General features: G+C 41.9%; 1 protein-coding gene across 4 annotated transcripts; it reads left to right on the top strand.

Moving 5' to 3' along the window:
* Positions 1-1,223: 1,223 nt before the first annotated feature.
* Positions 1,224-18,689, top strand: CPOX (coproporphyrinogen oxidase). 4 transcript variants are annotated; one of them, XR_014789046.1, is made up of 8 exons: positions 1,224-1,777; positions 4,054-4,197; positions 4,821-4,931; positions 7,309-7,450; positions 9,061-9,279; positions 10,116-10,212; positions 12,192-12,296; positions 14,153-18,689. XR_014789046.1 is itself a non-coding variant. In XM_084843177.1 (7 exons), exons 1-7 carry the CDS (start codon positions 1,306-1,308, stop codon positions 14,238-14,240), a joined length of 1,281 nt encoding a protein of 426 aa, XP_084699303.1. In that variant the 5' UTR covers positions 1,224-1,305; the 3' UTR covers positions 14,241-18,689. The 4 variants fall into 4 exon arrangements, 2 of the variants coding, with proteins under 2 accessions (XP_084699303.1, XP_084699304.1); XR_014789047.1 differs by having other exon boundaries at positions 10,116-10,191; positions 14,153-14,861; XM_084843177.1 differs by lacking the exon at positions 10,116-10,212.
* The last annotated feature ends 485 nt before the right edge of the window (positions 18,690-19,174 follow it).

Raw genomic sequence — 19,174 nt, 5'->3', positions numbered from 1 at the left:
TGGAGGGTTGGACTGTTCCCTAAAGCTTATTATACTTGCCATTCATACTGGTCTACTTTCCAGAAGCGTTCTAAGGATCACTGAGATAATCTGTACGTAGACCTTCAAATACCAAGAAATGAAACAGGTATGGAGGGAGCAAGCCTATGACTTCTGGAAAGTATCTGGGGGTACCATAGGATGCTTTGGATTCCTGGGGATCCACACTCTGCCCCTTCACTGCCCTCCTCTTTGCCACCAGAACAGAAAGAACTATTCTGGCTGCCTCTCCGAGGTCAAGAACTCGACCTTAGAGAGGGAGGAAAAGGGGGCGTTTCAGTGGGCAGGGAGGAGAGGAGACTGGAGAGGCCAGGATAGGAGGTATCCCAAGGCCTTTCCAGCCTCCTTCTTTCCCATGCTGTCCAGAATGCCCCAGCGAGATGGGCAAAAAAGGCTGTCTGGCACAAATGTTGAGCAGGAGGTGCGGCGGAGGCAAAGATCGAGGGCAGAAGTCATAGGATTGCACCCACAGATGATTAGTATGTTGTTTTCATCCACTCAACCTATCCCAGCGCACTTGAATGCCACCCAAGCAATTGACTCCTTTTGAAGGTGGCAGGAATACACTAACGGACTGTGAGTTTCCCAAACGATCACAGAAACACATTCACATTGGTGCTCTCGCTCTCTCTCTCTCTCTTTCTTCTAAAGCGTGTCTCCAGCTTGGGCAAGTGATCAGCAAAGGCATCCGCTTCTTCGCCTCAGAAGACAGAGCCAGAATTCCACCACTGCAACTTTATTGCATGACACACCATTCTTTGGGGGGAGGCGCTGGCAACGTATTCTTCTCTGCCTAGCTGCGACTAGGTCCCGTGTGCAGTACAACCCGAAGCGCGTTTGCTGAGAAGTTAAATTCATTCTCGCAGAACTCCGGGGGGGGGGGGGGAGCTACTCCCCAGCTGAGCGCGGATAGGGCCGCAGCGCTACCTCCACCTCACACGCTGCAGTTGCGCCCCACGCTCTCTCCCGGTTGTTTTGTCCTACGCGCTTTCAGCCCACACCTGCCGTCTTGAGGTGCGAAAGGCTTTCCCGCTTCCACACTCCTTTCCTCCTACTCGGCGGCGCCTCTCGTTTGGGGGCTGCTGGGAGTTGTAGTGCGATGGCAGCCCGCTCGCCACGCGCGCGGCTGACGGTGGAACTACATGTCCCGAGAGCCATTGCTCCGGACTGTGCTTCCTCCGCTGCCGCCGAGGCGAGCGGGCGCGCGCGCGCGCGAGGCTGTTGCGAGGCGTTTCTGAGGGAACTCCGGGCTCGGCGGCGGCGGTCATGTCTCGTCTCTTGCGCGGGGGTTGCGCTGTAGGCGCCCGGGCTCTGTGGCTAGGCCCTGGGCCGCGCTGCTCCAGGAGCTTCTGCTCCGGCGGCTGCCAGCCGCCGCAGGGCAGCTCTCCTCGCTGGGCGGGCAAGGGGTGGCGGCGGCCGGCGCTAGCCTGGGGTGTGGGCGCGGCGGCGGCGGCGATGGCCGGGCTGGGCTTGGCGCGACGGGCGGGGATGGAGGAGCGGCGGCAGCAGAAGCCCGACGCCGCGGAAGGCGGCGACGACGACGACGACCTTGCGCGGCGCTGCGAGCGCTTCATGGCTGCGCCGGTGAGCAGGCTGCGCGACCTGCGGGACCGGCGCGGGGACATGCGGAGCCGCATGGAGCTGCTCATTATGGAGACGCAGAGCCAGGTGTGCAACGCCTTGGCCCAGGTCGACCGCGCCGCCGCTTTCACCGTGGACCGCTGGGAGAGGAAGGAAGGTGACCCAGGCTCTGCGCGCGGTGGCTGCGTGAGGGAAAGGAGTGGAGAAGAGCTCCTCTCCTTTAACTGCGCCTACACGCAACATGTCTGTTTCTCTGTCTCTCTGTCTCTCGCACGCACGCAGGTACTCACGCATTGGGTTGTATCCAGTATTAGGCCTACTTAGAGAAGACCCATTGAAAAGAATAGGACATATGTTAGTCCTGACTGGCATAAGTCCCGTTCATTTCAGTCTGCGCTAAGTAAGACTAGCACTGGATACAACCGTTCTACTCCAGGTTAACTAATCCAGAGTAGTTGCCGCGGTACGTGGCTCTGCTCAGGTTTGATTAGACTTAACCTTATCCCGTGGTGCTCTTTACTTACAGCTCAGTTCAGTGAGGGTTTAATCTCCCAGTAAGTGTGCACAAGGTTGTAACTAACATCTTGAATTTATTTCCCGTTTAATTAATAAAAAAACCCCCCAAAACCTCAGGCATCACAGAGTACTGTACATGTTGGAGCTGCTGTAGAAGAGTAAGCAGGGGCTAGAAGTCTTAAACTGAGGATGAATTTACTGTTTGACACCTTTCAGCAGACCTGTCATGCCTACAGCTTGGTTAAAGAGTATTCTTCTCATCCACCCTTTCACTGTGTGCTTATGAGTGAATTTGATGAATTCATTAGTGATTGTGACTGCTCAGCTAGGATGTAGTAGTTCATTTTGGAGTACAGGAATGTGATCTTTGTGTACCTACAGTGAAAATACCCCAAATAAAGAAGTGACAGATGGGAGGGGGAAGTTTAAAATAACTTGTACTTGACACTCTTCTGGTGCATATCTGGTACATGGGATCCAGACTGAATGTTTATAACATCCTGTGTATGAGAGGGAAGATGTATAGGAACTTGTGTGCATGCTGTATTATGATGAGACTGTTGTTTTATTCCCTAGTACAGAGAGTTGATTAATCTATAGCAATGAACCCAGTGGCAACAAATGAAAAAAAGGATCAATAGGATGCCTTGCCCAATGGAAGCCATATCTAGATGACTTAAAGTATTGTTGACATGCATCTGGGAAGTGTGTGCTTGATATTCAGTATAAAATAGTATAGTCTTATGACTTCAAATATATAGCTAAGGTTATGAGGTCGAACATGCAAACAGCTTCTGTTGGTGTTCCTGTGTGCAGGACCCTATGGTTCATTGGGACCAGGGCTTCAAGAGTTGTTCACTGTTGCTTCTATTCTCTCTCAATCATATTTGCTTGGTTCTTCTGCAGCTCTGGAGTGATGTCAGACCTGTAACAAAATGTTGTGTAATAGGAGCAGAAGACTTGTGAAAGTTAAAATTGCATAATTGCTTGAATTGGAACCATTTTTAGAGGCAAACATCCTGAAATGAGTCTGCATCAGTTGAACAACTGGCTGTGGATTGAGGATAAGCATTAGTCATTTAATGGGAGGGCTTTTTATGACTGAGTCTTGTGGTGCATACATGGTGTGTTAGGTGAAGAAGATAAGAAAGGAGGATCCTGCTTGGAGGTCCTATCTGGTCTTGACAATTATCAAAGAGCACCACATCCTTACCCCCCCCCCCCAAAAAAAAAAACCTATCACACATATAAATTAATGGTCTGGGGAGGAAGGTGGCTGAAAGTGACTCTGTATCCTTTTATTATCCCTAAAGTGTGTGTGTGTGTGCGCGCGCGTGTGTGTGAGAGAGAGAGAGAGAGAGATGGCCATTTGAATTTCCTTCTACTAACAGTAGCAAGTGGCTCTGACTACAGTCCTCCTTCTGTGTAGTGACAGAATGTAAATATTTTTTACAAACTTCAGGTCATCAGTGGCCATATGTCCCTGAAGTGGTAAACTTTACATAAGTTGGAATGTATTAACTAAAATAATACCTGCTGTGAAGTTGTTATGCCTCAAGATAAAACATCATTATTTAATCCTTTATCCACCCTTTCTTCCAGTGCCTGAATGAAGGGACAAAAGTTACGGGAGGCTTTAATGAAATCCATCAGCTCCACTCCCGACTCCAGCCAGTTTTAACCAAATCATGTTCCCCACCTCCCCCGTAGCCTCCTAAAATTAGTAGCTAAGGGGGAATATTTATTTATTTATTTATCTAAGGGGGAATATTTATTCATATGAAAGAATAAAGGCATTGGACTGCTTGACTTCCTGTAATTTGATCCCTGCTTTTTGCTTAGGTTTGGATAATATACTCTTAATATTTTAAAAATTGACTGGTAGTGGAAGAAGACTCTGATTCTTGTATTTAACAGGTGGGGGAGGCATCAGCTGTGTACTTCAGAATGGTGAAATATTTGAGAAGGCTGGAGTCAACGTGTCTGTTGTTTTTGGGCACCTTTCTGAAGAAGCAGCTCAGCAGATGAGGAGCAGAGGGAAAACTCTGAAGCCCCAACATGGTGAGCCTGCTGAAGGCTGCAGTCCTGGTGGATCAGACGAAAGACCCATCTAGTCCAGCATCCAGCTTTCCACAGCCAAAGGGTTCTGGGAATCCACAAGCCTTCTGTGCAACATGTTATTTGGTTATAAATAATGCAAACTTATGCATGTCTATACAGAAATAAGTCTCATTGAATTCAGCATGACCTATTTCCAGGAGCTGAGTATAGGATTGCAGCCTAAGTCTTGAAGATGCACCTAAAGCAAGAAGTTAAAGTTACTATAGGGTTCTCCTTTTATCTTTTCTCGATCTTAAGTGTATTTTGAACAATGAGACATGATGCTAATTTACTTTTCTGAAAGTTTGGATATTGGTGTCTTTTAAAAAATTAGGCTGCAGATGTGTTGCTTCTTGGATGCAAGCTGCAGAACTGGAAGCACAGTTAGAAAGCTTTCAGTTTCGTTTTTTTAAACATACCTAGCGTAGTGGGGAAAGCAGCACTTTGCCGTTGTGCTAGTTATGTTGTCCAAGCGTTGGTTTATGCTAGCGCAACACCATTAGCACTAGTACTGGGACACCGTTGGATCCTACCCAATATGTTACTCTTGTTGGTTAAGACTTCTTTTTTGTGTTATCATCTAGGAAAATTGCCTTTTTGTGCTATGGGCGTAAGTTCCGTTATTCATCCAAAGAACCCATACGTTCCCACTATACACTTCAACTACAGATACTTTGAAATTGAGGAGGCAGACGGTAAGATCTGTAATAATCCAGAAATATATATATATGTGTGTGTGTGTGTAAGACTCTTGGATACAAACTTTAGAAGACAGAAGCCTTAAACTACAACAGTGGATTAAGAATTGCATTGGAGTTCTCTAAACTCTGCATCATTGTAACTGAGCTTCCTTTAAGCTCAATGACTATATGAACCTGCCATAAGGCCTTTGGCTTATGTGTAAGAGCAGTATAGCTAATATAAGATGAGTAAATGTTGGGATAGGTAAGAGAACCAAAGATTACTAGACCTGGTAAAATATTGGTTCAGTAGGCCTAGTTTGTGTCAGAATGAATTTCAGAAGTATTTGTATGGGGTAGTAGAGCCATTTGTACCTTGGAAAAGAGAGAAGTTTAAGAGAACAGGTTGTGGTTAAAGTGCCTTTTTAGATAACGTTGTCTCTGTGGTTGACACTGTATCTATAGAGACAAGATGCTTAAGGAGAACTTAGAGGCTTCTTGAAATCCTTGAATTAGTCAAAACATCAATAATGACTTTTTCGGAAGGGAAGCACTTAGATTTATAGTAAGGGGCTTAAAGGAAGCTAGACCACCTTATAATATCCAATCAGTAAACTTACAGCATAATGTGTACCAAGTATTACTATGGGACTTATGGATATAAAAGGAAATTTTACTCGATGGGTAAGGTTCCTGCCTTCTATCTCAACTCTAAAAACGTCCTTTTGGTGAGAGAGGGGATGGGGTCTCTGCTGGCAGATGTGTTGTAAGTCGAACTCTTTCTATTTCTGCATTAAGTATGAATGGTGGGTGTAAATGAATCTGAATAATAAAAGTACTTTATTTCACTCTGGGTGTGTAAGTAATATTTTTATACTAGTGCAAATTCTGTGTCGCCACGGGGGCTAGTAGTCCGAAAATGATTGGATAAAAATGTTTGCTTGTTTCCCTTGCGACTGGAACAACTTTACACTTTTAAAATGTACTACAAATAAACCGGCAAAGGTGAACACAAAAAAATATTCTTTTCTAAAATATTGTTTACCATTTCTTGAAGTTTGAGGTTGAAAACATGTGATGTAAGATTTCTCTCTCTTCTCCTTCTGGTGTCCTCTTTCTCCTCAGCTTCTCTTCCTCTTCCTCTGTCACCAATTGACTTTTCTTCAGCTCCTTTCCCAACATTCTGTGCCTTTTCTTTCATTAGCCCAGCACTCTAAGACTTCACAGAAGTAAGCATACACACACTGTGTCACATGTGACATTACATTCCCAGTGTGGAGCATATGCATTAACCTCTCTTTGCCTCATCTCTGTCCTTTCTCTCTTTCGGAGCCTCCCAAAGCTCGAGCTTTGAACTTTTTCAAAGTTTCAAAATTTTCTCCACATCTACACTGCTCAAGCTTCAGTTTAAAACAAAAATGAGCAAAATCGGTCTGATAAATCTGTAGTAATAAGCCTTACACTACTGTATTCTTATATAAAATAAGCACTTTATTATGTCAAGACAGTCATATCTCTTAGCCCAAGTCAAATTCTAGAAGACAGGAAGGAAAATCTTGTCCAAATTCATTTTATTTCACTGCACTTTGACTTCTTGGTCCCACATGATGTCCTAATGTATATGCATACATCAGAAATTGTGTGACAAAGATGTAGAAGTGGCAACCCACCTCTTACATATATGCGTGATCTGTATGTCTGATTTTATGACATGTTGTTTTTAAATTGTGATCTTCTCTACCCCCTAACATGGGGAAGGCTTGACATTAAAAGAAATAATGTCTTCTCTATTACTACAGTGAAATCCTTCATAAAATGCACTGGCAAGTATAATTCAGGCAGTTGCTTTAAGTTCACAATAGTCTTGGTTTTTGTGTATTACAGATCAGTTAGTAAGGGCGCAATCCTATCCAGATAATCAGCAGCCTTTGAACTTGGAGGCTGTTGAGTATCCGATGCAGGACTGCAGGAGAGCAGAGGTTCCACCCTCCAGCTGCCCTGCATTTCTGCTAGACAGCAGTTTCGCCCCTCTAGTGGTAGCGCCTCGGAGGGGAAGGGAAGGAGGCTGGTGCGGCCATAGGAAATGTCATAAGGCAGCTGCTCTGGTCTCCTCCCCTCCCCGCTGCCTGGAACACCCCCTTTTCCCCATCTCTGCACTCCGTTTTTTGAGCATGGAGAGTTAGCCAGTGCAGTTCTCTCCATGCCAGCTACCAGGGGCAAGGGGCAGGGAGCTTGCTTTCCTAACCAAACACTGTCTGGGGGCATAGGATTGCTCTCCCCGTCACTGCATGTGATTATTCATATATTACATGAATAAATGGAGGAAAAATGCATCTGACATGCTCTTATAAGGTAAAACATTAAACTCTAGGGTGGGATTTTTCCTGTTTAGGTACTAAACAGTGGTGGTTTGGTGGTGGAACAGACCTTACTCCAACTTACTTGGACAAAGACGATGCAGTTCATTTTCACAAAACTCTGAAGGAAGCCTGTGATGAGCATAACCCAGAGCTGTATCCTAAGTTTAAGAAATGGTATGTAGGAAGCCCTATTCAACTTGTCTCCTGAAGAAAGAATGGATAGTCTGGGGTTTAGTTTACAAATCTGTTCTGTCAGTATTAGTACTGTGGAGGTGTTTCTGAATGAATTTGCCTATGAAGGTTCTCAGAGAACATCAACAGTCTTCTTGTCTGAATAAGTGAACAAAATGTTTTTCTAGCAGTTATTCTAAAGTTAGGTTTCTAAGTACCAGTTCATGCTTTTACCAAGTTAATAAGGGGATCTTCCTTCCATATATTTGGAAGGAGGGAGCAGGTACTCTTCTTTGGCCAACACAGGTGATAGTGCTTGGAAAGTACTTCCAAACGTGTACTCTGACACCTTGCCAAGCACTGCTGCCAAGGAGAACTTCTCAGTTTCTATTGCTCCTGCTCATTCACCCTGAACCCAGTGTTTCTTGTTTCCTGTTCACTGTGGCCGTGGCTTCTTCCCTTTGAACAAATGTTGCAAACTTTTCTCAATAGTCTGCAAGAAGCTTTTTGCCGAGAAAATTTACTTTTTCAGATTAGGGGTTATCTCATTTCCTGAGATTGACTTGTTTCTGTTCTTGGATAACAGGGAGATCAGCAGAGGGTAACTTTTTGGGGATCAAGGTCAGTATTCCCTCAGGGGAAAGTGGATGGGGACCACATAATGGAGACAGACAAGGCCAACACCAAAAGTGGGCAGGGACACCCCTTTTCTTCCATCTACACACACTAATTCACAGTTCCCTTCCATGCTGGGAGGGAAGAAGAAACTTCTCTGACCTCCAGCCTAGCAGGAAAGGAAAAGCAGCAGGAAGGTGGGAAAATTTAGCAGCGGGATGGCTTGGGGTGTCTGCTGCGGGATGCACTGAAGGTCTCCAAGGGTTGTCCACATGTGTGGGTCATTGAATTTTTGAAGACATGTCCATTTAATTTGAAATGTTGACCGTATTTAGATTTTCATTCTTGGCTTCATAAACCCAAACAATCATCCAAACTAGGTCAATGATAATGTATCATCGACCAAAATTTTTGATATATTTTTACAATTTGTTCTGTAATTATTATATTTTAATTTTCATGTATTGTTTTAATAAATTTTAATTGTATCTGTAAGCTGCCTTGAGTGCCATTTTTTGGTAGAAAGGTGGGGTACAAATCAAAGAAATAAATAATAAAATATATGAACTGTCCAATTAAAAACTTTAAAAACTTGCTGGAAAGAAAGTGGGTTTACCACTTTATTGCAGAAATTTGTGCTATTGAACAACTCGAGCACTAGGTGAGAAATGTATTTGCAGTTCAGTGCCCCAGCTTCAGAAAATAAGTTTTTAAAACTCATTCCTCATAACTTAAAAAACATTGCCTGTGTGTCTACCATAATTTCTGTTTTAATGGTTTGCTTGCCACTCATTTATACCAATATATTTAAAAATCTGCTTTCATAATGCATTTTTGTGCCTAAGGGTTTTATCGAAAGGAAAAGTATTTGCCACTTTATAGTGTGTCATGTTTTGGTTATGTTTAACTAGTGTAATCTTATCTGCAGTTTACATTTTGGGGATTTTAGACTTCTATACTTGTGTGATATCTTTGACTTGGGTTGTTGGTGGTTACAGGTGTGATGAATATTTTTACATCAAGCACCGTGGAGAACGACGAGGGATTGGAGGCATATTTTTTGATGACCTGGACTCACCTTCAAAAGAAGAAGTTTTTCAGTTTGTGCAGAGTTGTGCCAAAGCCATTGTGCCTTGCTATGTTCCTATTGTGAAGAAACACTGCCATGACAAATTCACACCAGGGGAAAAATTGTGGCAGCAGATCCGTAGAGGAAGGTGAGTGACAGAGGGCTTTGTATGTTTGGGAGGAAAGATGGTGTCCTGGCTTTCAGTTGATGTACCCATCAAGACCACGAATCCAGAACATTTTGGCTCTTAAAAAAATAAATTTAATGTAATACATTTGAAGTAGCCAAGAACCTTCTTAATTAAGATGCGGTTGTCCCAAAGTTCAGTGCTGTGCTACTTATTTATGGCTGAAAATCCATTGAAATAACTGACTACTTGTTTATATTTTATTAAGTAAATTAGGTTATTGACTTATTTACTGTTACTTTATTTAAAAGATTTATATACTGCTTTTCAGCAAAACTTCCCAAATGGTTTACAAAAAAACCAAGATTAAAATACAATAAATAGCAATATGCTTTTAAAAATACATTTTAAAAGCCTGGGAGAATAAAAATGTTTGTCCGGTACTGAAAAGATGACAAGGTTGGTTCCAGGTGAGGCTTTCCAGGGGAGGTAATTACATATTAGTGTCACCACTAAGAACGCACATTCTCTGGTTGCCACCTGCCTCATCTTTAATAGCAGGACCACCTAGAAGAGAGCCCCTGAAGATGATCTCAGTACCCTGTCTGGTTGGTATAGGAATAGGTATTCCTTCAGCCACCTGGGGCCTAAGCTATACAGGGCTTTAAAGGTAAGCAGCAGCACTTTGAGTTGTGCTTCGCATTGGGTTGGAAACCAGTGACATTCTTTCAGTAAAGACAAGTTATGTTCCTAGTGAACAGCATAGCAGCTGTATTTTAAGTTAACTGCATTTTCTGAAAAGTTGTGTTGTGCTGTTTGTAATACCAAACATTGACAACTTCTGATTCTCTTTAAAGGACTGGCTATTCAATGAAGTCTGCACAGAAAATACTGAGAGAAGAAGTTTAGTGGAGGAAGATACTGCACTTTCAAGTTTAGTATCTCCCTCCAATGGTATGGTGTGAGCAGTTCTATTTAGATGTGAGATTTAGATTGTTGGTGTGAGCAGTTCTGTTTAGATGGCAGGGTGTTGGAGCATAACTGTGTGTGTGTGAGATTAGGGCGTTGCTTGAGGAAGAACCCATATCAGGGTCTTTCAAGCCTTTTGATAAACCATGTAATGTCTGGGATTAGGCTAGCTGTGGGTCCTTCTGTGAATTCTGTTTTTCTTTACACCAAGATAAGGAGTTACTACAGCCCCTCCTCTTCCTATCCTCACTCATTTTGACTAGTTCTAAAGACAGGGAGTGCAATGCTGTGAGGATTTTGAAATGGAGTAAATAATCAGCCTTTGCAGTAGTTGAGACTGTTGCTATAACTCGCAATGTTAAGTTTTCTCATTAGATAACCAGAGCGGAGGCAAAATATCGCAGTAAAACACTTCAAAATAGCACAAGTAGAAGCTCTCACTTTTGTTTCCATCTGTCACATCCAAAAGTTACAAACTACTCATTATTCTCATACTTGTGGAGAAAGTTCCATAAAAGACATGTATTTTATGTCTTTTTACTCATCTGTTGAAGAAACAATTTGCTGTTTCACTATCCCTCCACTGCCTGCTTCTATTCTTTCTTCTCAAGATTAGAACCTTGGAGTGAGTCATCCATTGACTCCACTCTTTCCTTCTTTTATTCAAGGCACTGTAAATACATGCCATTTCCAACTTTTAAAATATTGGTAAAATTAGTTATTGCGTTTTTAATCTGCAAAGACAGTGGTTTATTCTTTAAGGGTGCAATTAGATGAGATGGCAGGAGATCACAATCAAATCTCCATCAGGTTTTTACAGGATAGCTGCAGCCATGAGGGAGCCGAATTTGGATCAGGGCTGTGGCACTGTAAGAGAGTTTTTAAAAACACTTTTCCCAGGCCCTGCTCCAGAAATATGTGAAAGAGCTGTAGCATAAGTAAGAATTTACTCAGTGGGATAAGGATGCTATTGTAGTAGCAAAAAAGCTTTTTTGATTTGGTTGGGTGCTGGAAAGGAAAATTATGCCAAGGACAGAGTAATTTTCAGTCCATTGTGACGGTTTACAAGTGCATGCTTATCTGACAGTCCATTCAGATTGCTTATTTGGAACCCATCTTTCTCATTTTGCAAAATGTATGTTTTTCTGTACTTCCCGTTGTTTTAAAGAAACAATGCTGAGCATTCATTGCTGCACAAATGCTGAAGTTGACCCACTGATGCTATTTTGCTTTTGAGCCATACAGTTGAGCAATATTGTTCAAAACATTTCAGGTATTGGTACTGAATTCAGTAGTTCAAGATCCTTAGACTGCGTGTTGTGTTTTTTGCTGCCTGTGAAGATTTGCTTGAAAATGTGTGGGCAATGCCTAGTAAAATCTTGAAAGCCAGTGTAGGGGCTGAGCATTGCCCCTACTGATTTCTGTGGTCAGGTATTTGAGCTGCTGTGGCCTGCATTGCTCCTTGCCTTTCTCCATGATAAGCAAAGCCTGAGTAAATGCAGCAATTTTAAAGAAACAGGAATTGCTGTTCTTGATTAAAGGAATTTTAAAGACAGATATCATCACAACATCGCTGAAGTAGAGTTCATCAAGGGATTCTATTTCCTGTGGTTTTAATAAGGCCAATTTAAAAAAAAAATCACATTACATATGTTAATCAGCTCACCATTGCGATTACATCTGTGTTATCACCCAACAGTGTTTTGTGAATGGCAACAGTTAATTATCACTGTCTGCACTTTCTGCATTTCAGTTCCCTCTGACAACACAGTTTACATCTCACCACCACTACCACCATCTGCCAATTTGAGATTAACCTTTCATGTATCTGATGAAGTGGACAGTGTCCACAAAAACTCATGCCAGAATAAATTTGTTAGTCTTAGACTCTTAGTTGTTTTTGCTGCAACAGACTAACATGGCTACCCCTCTGTAAATTGACTTTTTCTTGTCTTCTCCAACAGGTATGTGGAATTCAATCTTGTTTATGACAGAGGCACAAAGTTTGGTCTTGCAACACCAGGATCAAGGATTGAAAGTATTCTTATGTCTTTGCCACTCACTGCCAGGTAAGAATATAATTACAACCAGCCAAACAGACTTTTCAGGTATTCCTTTGATAGGAAACTAATAGGTTCTGTTACTTTTTGTTGTAAATAAGATATCACTGTAGGGAGGTTAAAGCCAAGTGCCTGGTCCAGCTCCAGATATGTGTGTCTAGTCTTGTGCATCCCCTATCAAGCTACTACGCGTTGCACATTTTCATCTGCCCCAAGCTATGCATCCATTGTCCCGGGGTCAGATGAGTTCCAGGATACGGGTGCAAATGTGCATCTGGTCAAGCATTTGCATCAGTTATGTGTATCAACCTACTTCTGCATGTAGATCACCCTTGCTGGATTGGTGAGAACAAAGTATTGTATTAGGCCAGAAGGGTTTTCTACTAATGCGTTATTAAGAAAAAGGAGGAATTATAATTTGATAGTTGTTATCAGTTGTTAAAACTGGTGGTAGCAAAACTTTGGAGCTAGAATAAGAGAGCTGCAAAGAAGAGTGAACAGCTGGTGACTGCTTTGGCATGCTTCACTTGTGGTCTGAAGGGCAGTAGGTGAGGAATGTCCTTCCCACCATGAGCCTGGTTCCCTGTGGAAAGACCAGAAAGACATGGGGATAGGGGTATACATCAGGTAACAGCTGCAGGAGACGTTAGCTGTTGCTAGGTGCTCACTGAATGGGTAATAGGGTGGGAGCCAGGCTCTCCATTCCCCCAGTGAATGTGCACTCGCTCAGTAGTTCTCTGGATGTTTACATTTGGGGGGAGTCAGCTGGGTCAGTGTGGTTCATAAAGTTACTATAAAGATAACTTGCTTATCCAGTGTAAGGACTTTAATTGGAACTCTGTATGCAGACACTGTTTGTTCTGCTGCCTTGGCTCTTATGCTGCAATGGCACATTTGGCCAGCACCAGCAGCTATGCTCCCCCTTGCCTCCATCAGTACATAGTGTGAACTCACCTGTTTTTGTGGCCTACAGTTCACCCCCAGTATGCAGAAGAGAGGGCTACTACCTGCTAAGGAGGGGTTGTTTAGTCAGTATAGGGGAAAGTTGGAGGATATTCAAGAGTCCTGCATTGATAAAGCTTCCATTTGTTGGAGAGTCCCTACTCCTTTCTTACCTACATGAGGTGCCTTGTCCTTGCAGCCCCAATTGCAGGAGTAGTTGCAGCTAGGGCTCTCTAATGGGAATGTGTTTATTTACATTACCCTTTTTTGTAGGTTTAACATTACTATCATAGGGGGCAGGAGCAATTCCTGAACAAGCATACAATTCTGAATAAGGCCCACTCCTCCCTAGCTCCACCTCATTGTGTTTTGTGTGCATGCTGCCATCGCTCCAGTCTCAGATGAAATGGCAGCATCTGATTTTGGTTTACCTGTGCAAGGGGATTTAATAGTGATTTTATCCTGCCCAGCAGGCATATCTTGAGGATAGGTTTGCTCTGTAAGTTATTTCTAAATGAACAAATATTTTGGTAGGAAAAAGCAAATATGAGAAAGTATTCCTTTGAAAAATAGACTTCTATTAGTTGAGTTTCAGAATGCAGAATACAAACAAAACCATGGTAAATGTTTTGTATGTAATCAGAACAGGCATAAAATGGTACTGTTTAGCTCTGTGGTAGGCAACCTGGTGCCCTCCAGATGTTTTGGGCTACAGTTCCCATAATACCTGACCACTGCCCATGCTAGTTTGGGCTTATGGAAGTTGTAGTCCAAGACATCTGGAGGTTACCAAGTTGCCTATAGTTGTTCTTGATCATACTTCCTGCTTGATATGTAGAAATAATGGTGTGTTAACATTTGTAATTTAAAATATTGAGGGAAGGAGAAAGACTTAACAGCTGTTCCCCACTTCTTGTATACAGGTGGGAGTATATGCATTCACCGCCAGAGAATTCCAGGGAAGCGGAAATCCTAGAAGTTTTGCGTCATCCCAAAGATTGGGTGCACTGACAACTGGTACTGGCTGCATACAGTCAGCCATGAGGAAAGGACATAAACACTTGCCCACTTGGTCATCAAACTGTCATTGTGTGGCAGTTAGTTTTTGTCTGCTTATTCTCTTATCATGTGCCTTAGAAATAGTGTTCAATTTTATTATATACAAGTATTCTCTTTAAAAGCCACAAGCTGCTCCATTTGCACTTGGTGGATGATTCACTGACCATTTGTACTGCTATGATGTCACCTGAAATGCAAGAGCTTGGGAAAGGTGGCAGGCAATACAAGGGGAGGTGCACTCAATATTTGATCACAGACTGTATAAAATACTGCAAACTGTTTAAGGGTTACACAGGAAGTCTCTCTTGAGACCTATCAGGCAGTTATAAGGGCCTACTCTTACTTGCCCTCCTAAGTGAAGCAATTATTTACAGAATGCTTTCTAGCTCATTTCAGCAGTTAAGAGTTCCCTGCTGGTGCGTCTTACACCTGTAAATCCAGTCTTCTCTGTTGAGTCATTTATTTAAAAATGAGTTCATCCATTTGGCCTTTTATAATGTATCAGATGCATAGCGTGGCAAGCAACTTCATGTAATGGGGACAATGCTACAGTAAATTGTGAAAGAAATGGCATCACATGTAGTGCACTGGGTAAATGATCTTGGTGAAGCATGGTAGCACAGTTCATCCTCAGATAGCTTAGGAGAAGGAGCCTATAGCCATCTATGAGGTGTCCTGCCTATGTGTGAAATATTTTGTTCCCAGCAGAGCCTTTTCTGAGTGCCCGAAGGTCCTAGCTTCATATACTTCCAGTATCTGGAACAGATCCTGTTTGAACTAACAGAATTAGGTTTCACTAGAAATAGCTTAGGTAAAAACATAAGGCCTGGAAATGTAAATGTCTAACAGTTCTTTTGTAAAGCTGGATTAGAAGTGAATGTTCATGGAAAATATTGCCAAAGCTGTGTTGCACCATCAGATTTCACACATTGCCATTGGCCTTTTGCAAAAAGGGAAGGTGAAAAGTTCAGGTTCCTGTAAGATAAGGTCACTGCTGCTACCACCACTGTACTGATTAATATATAAATTATGTATGCATACATGCACAAGCACACAGTGTTTGCCTACACATGCACAGAATAATGTTCTTCTCTGTAAATCAAGTGCTAGATAGTCTAGGTGTAAAACTGCACTGATTAGAAGGTGTACCTTTCAGTTTTAAGAATTCTGGTTCTCGTTAACTACCTTCACAAGTGACTCATCCCTGACCAAAAGGCATTCCTAATCAGCCTGAAAATTATACTGCTTTTCAAACAGATGCCCCAAAGCAGCTCTCAAAGACTTAAAATACAAATTAAAAATATATCCTGTGAGGTTGGCAAAATTCACTGTAGGGAATGACTCCATCATCTGTGGGTGTGGAGAAGGAAACTGAACATTGATGCCTGTTGCAAAAACATCTGCAACCATCTAGAATAAGAGCAAAACATAGCACATTTATAATGAAAGGATGCTCTGATCTTATCTTAGGTTGGTTGTTGATCTTCTAAAACTTAAACATTGCACCTATAATCATGAATGGTTTGTTTGAGGCCTTAAGAATCTACGTTCGGAAATACTCCTATAGCTGCCTTCCCCAGCCTTGCACCTCCAGATGTTGGCTGGGGATGATGGGAGCTGTCTAACACATCTGGAGGTCATTGGGTTGGGGAAGACTGCCTTATGGGATGTTCTAGTACTTCTTGGGTAGCAGTGGAGATCATACTTGTTCTTAATAACTGAGTCTGGCTTTTCTATTTGAATGTTTAGGTAACTTTTTCGATGATGTTCAAAGACCAATCTTAGATACCTATAGCAGAGTTGTAAAATTTCTAGAAATGTGGAAGCCACGGTTGAGATCAGTGAAATTCAATGTGTTTTCCAGGTGTGTTTTTTTAGAATCAACCAGAAATGTTGGGAAAACTGAAATATATGCTCTACTTAGTATTTTACCAAACTGCAGCTTGCTTTACTACTTGAGGACCATAAAATATATTGGGTTGGATCCAGATTAAGTTAGTTAAACTTCAGTCCCATTAAAATCAATAGTATTTAAATTAATTATGACCAACTTTTCCATGGATTTCAGTGACACCTAAGTGCAATTAATCCTATGCACGCTCTCCTGGGAAGTAAGCACCTTGAACACAGTAGGATTTACTTCTCAGTAGACATGGGTAGGACTAAATTACTGGATAAAATCATACTACTTGGTGTATTTATTAAATTTAAAAGTATAAATGCCTTAATTTTATTGAGACGATACTTAAAAATATGCCTAACGTTACATGGAGCTCCAAACTGCTGCACAGATACAGTGGGCTGGATCCAGAGAGATGAGCAGAACACTTGTGCAGCAGGGCATTCCTGTCTCCCCCTCTTCCCCGCCCCCCATCCAGCTGCTTCTGAGGGACAAGAGACCCCCTGGAAAGTTGTGTGGGGTACTAGGGGCTGCAGTGGGATGGGAAATAGGGAAAATTTGGCAGAGGTGCCTTGCACAAGCAGAAGTGCCTTACCAGTTGTGCAATACATCTCCGGATCCAAGCCTAAATATCTTTCTAAATATAGTTCCGTTTTTGTCAGTTGGGAAGATAGGAATGAAATGGCAGTTAAGAAGACATCAACACTGAGGTACAGATATGCCTGGTCTCAGGAGGACTGGCCTAGACCCAAAGGCCTGGGCAACATGTTCCGCACAGCCAAGGAGCTTCTGAGTTTGTGTTTCTTGAACAGCAGTCCCTGCTTTCTGTAGCAAACCTCTTTGAAACTTGCCTCAGTTTTAAAAAGCTGTCTGTGATACGGCATTGGGGCATCAAAAACTAATCCTGGGCATGCTCAAGGTTTTGGGCACCCCTATACATAAACTTCGATATTTTCATGCAGAAATTGAGGCAACTCGGTTTTTTAAGAGAGAAAGCCCAGTAGAAGTAGCAATAAATTTGGATATTCATTAGTGTTTTTTTCAACAGTAAGTCAGTATACAGTGCAAAGAATTCTGTGCACGCTTACCTGGGAGTAAGCCCTGTTTGAACTCTTTAAGACGCTTCTGAGTAAACATGCTAGAACCTTTTGCTTTGAACCTCACGGGCTTCAGAAAATGGAAAGTTTGTATGAATTGAAACAAGCTTCAAAACTTTTGTACATGTTTGTTCCTTCATTATGTGTGTATATCTTCAGACATTCCTCAGTTTTACATTTGGTGCAGAAGATGCAGGAAACTAAGGCAAGGGAGAAGCATGAAGAGTCAGAGGCTATGTTGTATAAAGGCTTTGCCATGTTTAGTAGATTCCCAGATACCTAGAGCTTTTCTATACAAGGCACTTATTGTGTGTTTGTCATTACTTACTCACAATTGTTTGCAAGTTCTTTAGACGATGTCATGACCCTCCAATTTCACTTCAGTTTTTTAACAGCACTTCCCCCCTTTTTTTTAGAGCAGGGAAAATGGAGTATTATTTGTGAAAGTGAAAGAAAATGTATTTTTCTACTTATGTAACTGCAATGTTCTGCTATAGCACAGCACCACCTAGAGGTTATGAAGTGGAAAATCAGGAAAGAAAAGCTCTTTGTGTAGACCTCAGATCTCAATTTTGTGATGAAACTGAAAGTAGATACAGTGGATTAACAGCCTTGTGTAGAAAAGCTCCTAAAGGTGTTCTGTATTCTGCAACATTTGAAAGTACATTTTCCAGCATCATGTTGAGTTTTCCAGTTGATTGTTGAATCCAGTTAAACGCAGGATCAGTGCTATTACTAACATTACTGGCTTTGACATTTTAGATCACTGAAATTTGCAATAGCATTAATTGGCAGTAACTGTTTTAAAACATTGCATATGATTTTGAAAGAGCCAATATTGCATAAATTTGTTTTCACTTTTCCTCAAGATTTCCAGTTTTTTAATTTTACAGCCCTGGGAGGTAATGGCGGATTTTCTCCCTTGATCCCCTCCCTATATTTTGTGCTTTTCTGGGCCTTCAGTTACTACCTAGGAACTGATGAAACTGAAATTTTATTCTGTGCTATTACAAAATGCTGTTTATATTAAAATGTTGTTGACCTTAATTTCTGTTGCCAGCAGGACTTGTAATTCTCTACTGTGAAACCAAAACTATGAATAACGTGGCTGGGGCTACAAACAAATCTATGTGGTGTTTGTTTTTATTTTAGGCTTTGGAGGACAAACATTTCTGATAATTATTACAAGTTTGGATGAAAAGTCATGAGTAGTTAGTAATTTAACTAGGAACTAATCTTCTGTAGCTATTATGGCAGTATAAGCATAACAAGCAGTGCATAATTTTTTTGTGCAGTCTGTAAATGAGAAGAACCTGTATTCCATAAGCAAGTACTTGACGCAGATGGGGCCTGGGGATTGCAGTGATAAGAATTGCGTTCCTTTTATTAAACCAATACTTTTTATTCTCTGTTCCTTTTTTTTTTTGCTGCTGCTCCTGATTATCACAAAATTTAGATTCATTACCCTTCCCATCCCAAAGTTTTGGGGTGCGTAATGAGGCATACAAATTCATTTTTATTTATTATAATTGTTATAGCTGTACCTCTCTACCTGCCTATCCTTAACCCCAGAAACCCAACCATTGATAGATCTTACAGTGGTTAAAAGGTAGGGCTGAAACCCAGTTTAAGACATTTTAATTGAATTATTCCTATGAATTGTCTTTTAATTTGGCAATTAAGGCAAAAGTTTTCTGAAGCAATATGTATTTTGTTTGAGTTGGATCCAGAATCTGCCTTCCTCAAGAGGAAGGGCTCTGCTACCCAATTTTTGGAATCCCCCCCCCCTATTTATTATAATAGCTTTGGCTATTGGCCACCCAATAGCCAAAGCTCTCTGGGCGGTTCACAAAAATTAAAACCGTAAGTACAGCATAAAAACAATATAA

The sequence above is a fragment of the Heloderma suspectum genome, chromosome 3 (genome assembly GCF_057233095.1).
Source record: "Heloderma suspectum isolate Gila_16-S chromosome 3, 16-S_ref, whole genome shotgun sequence".
In the NCBI taxonomy this organism is placed as follows: domain Eukaryota; kingdom Metazoa; phylum Chordata; class Lepidosauria; order Squamata; family Helodermatidae; genus Heloderma; species Heloderma suspectum.
Note: the sequence above shows the minus strand (reverse complement) of the source record. Positions and strands in the feature narration are given on the sequence as shown.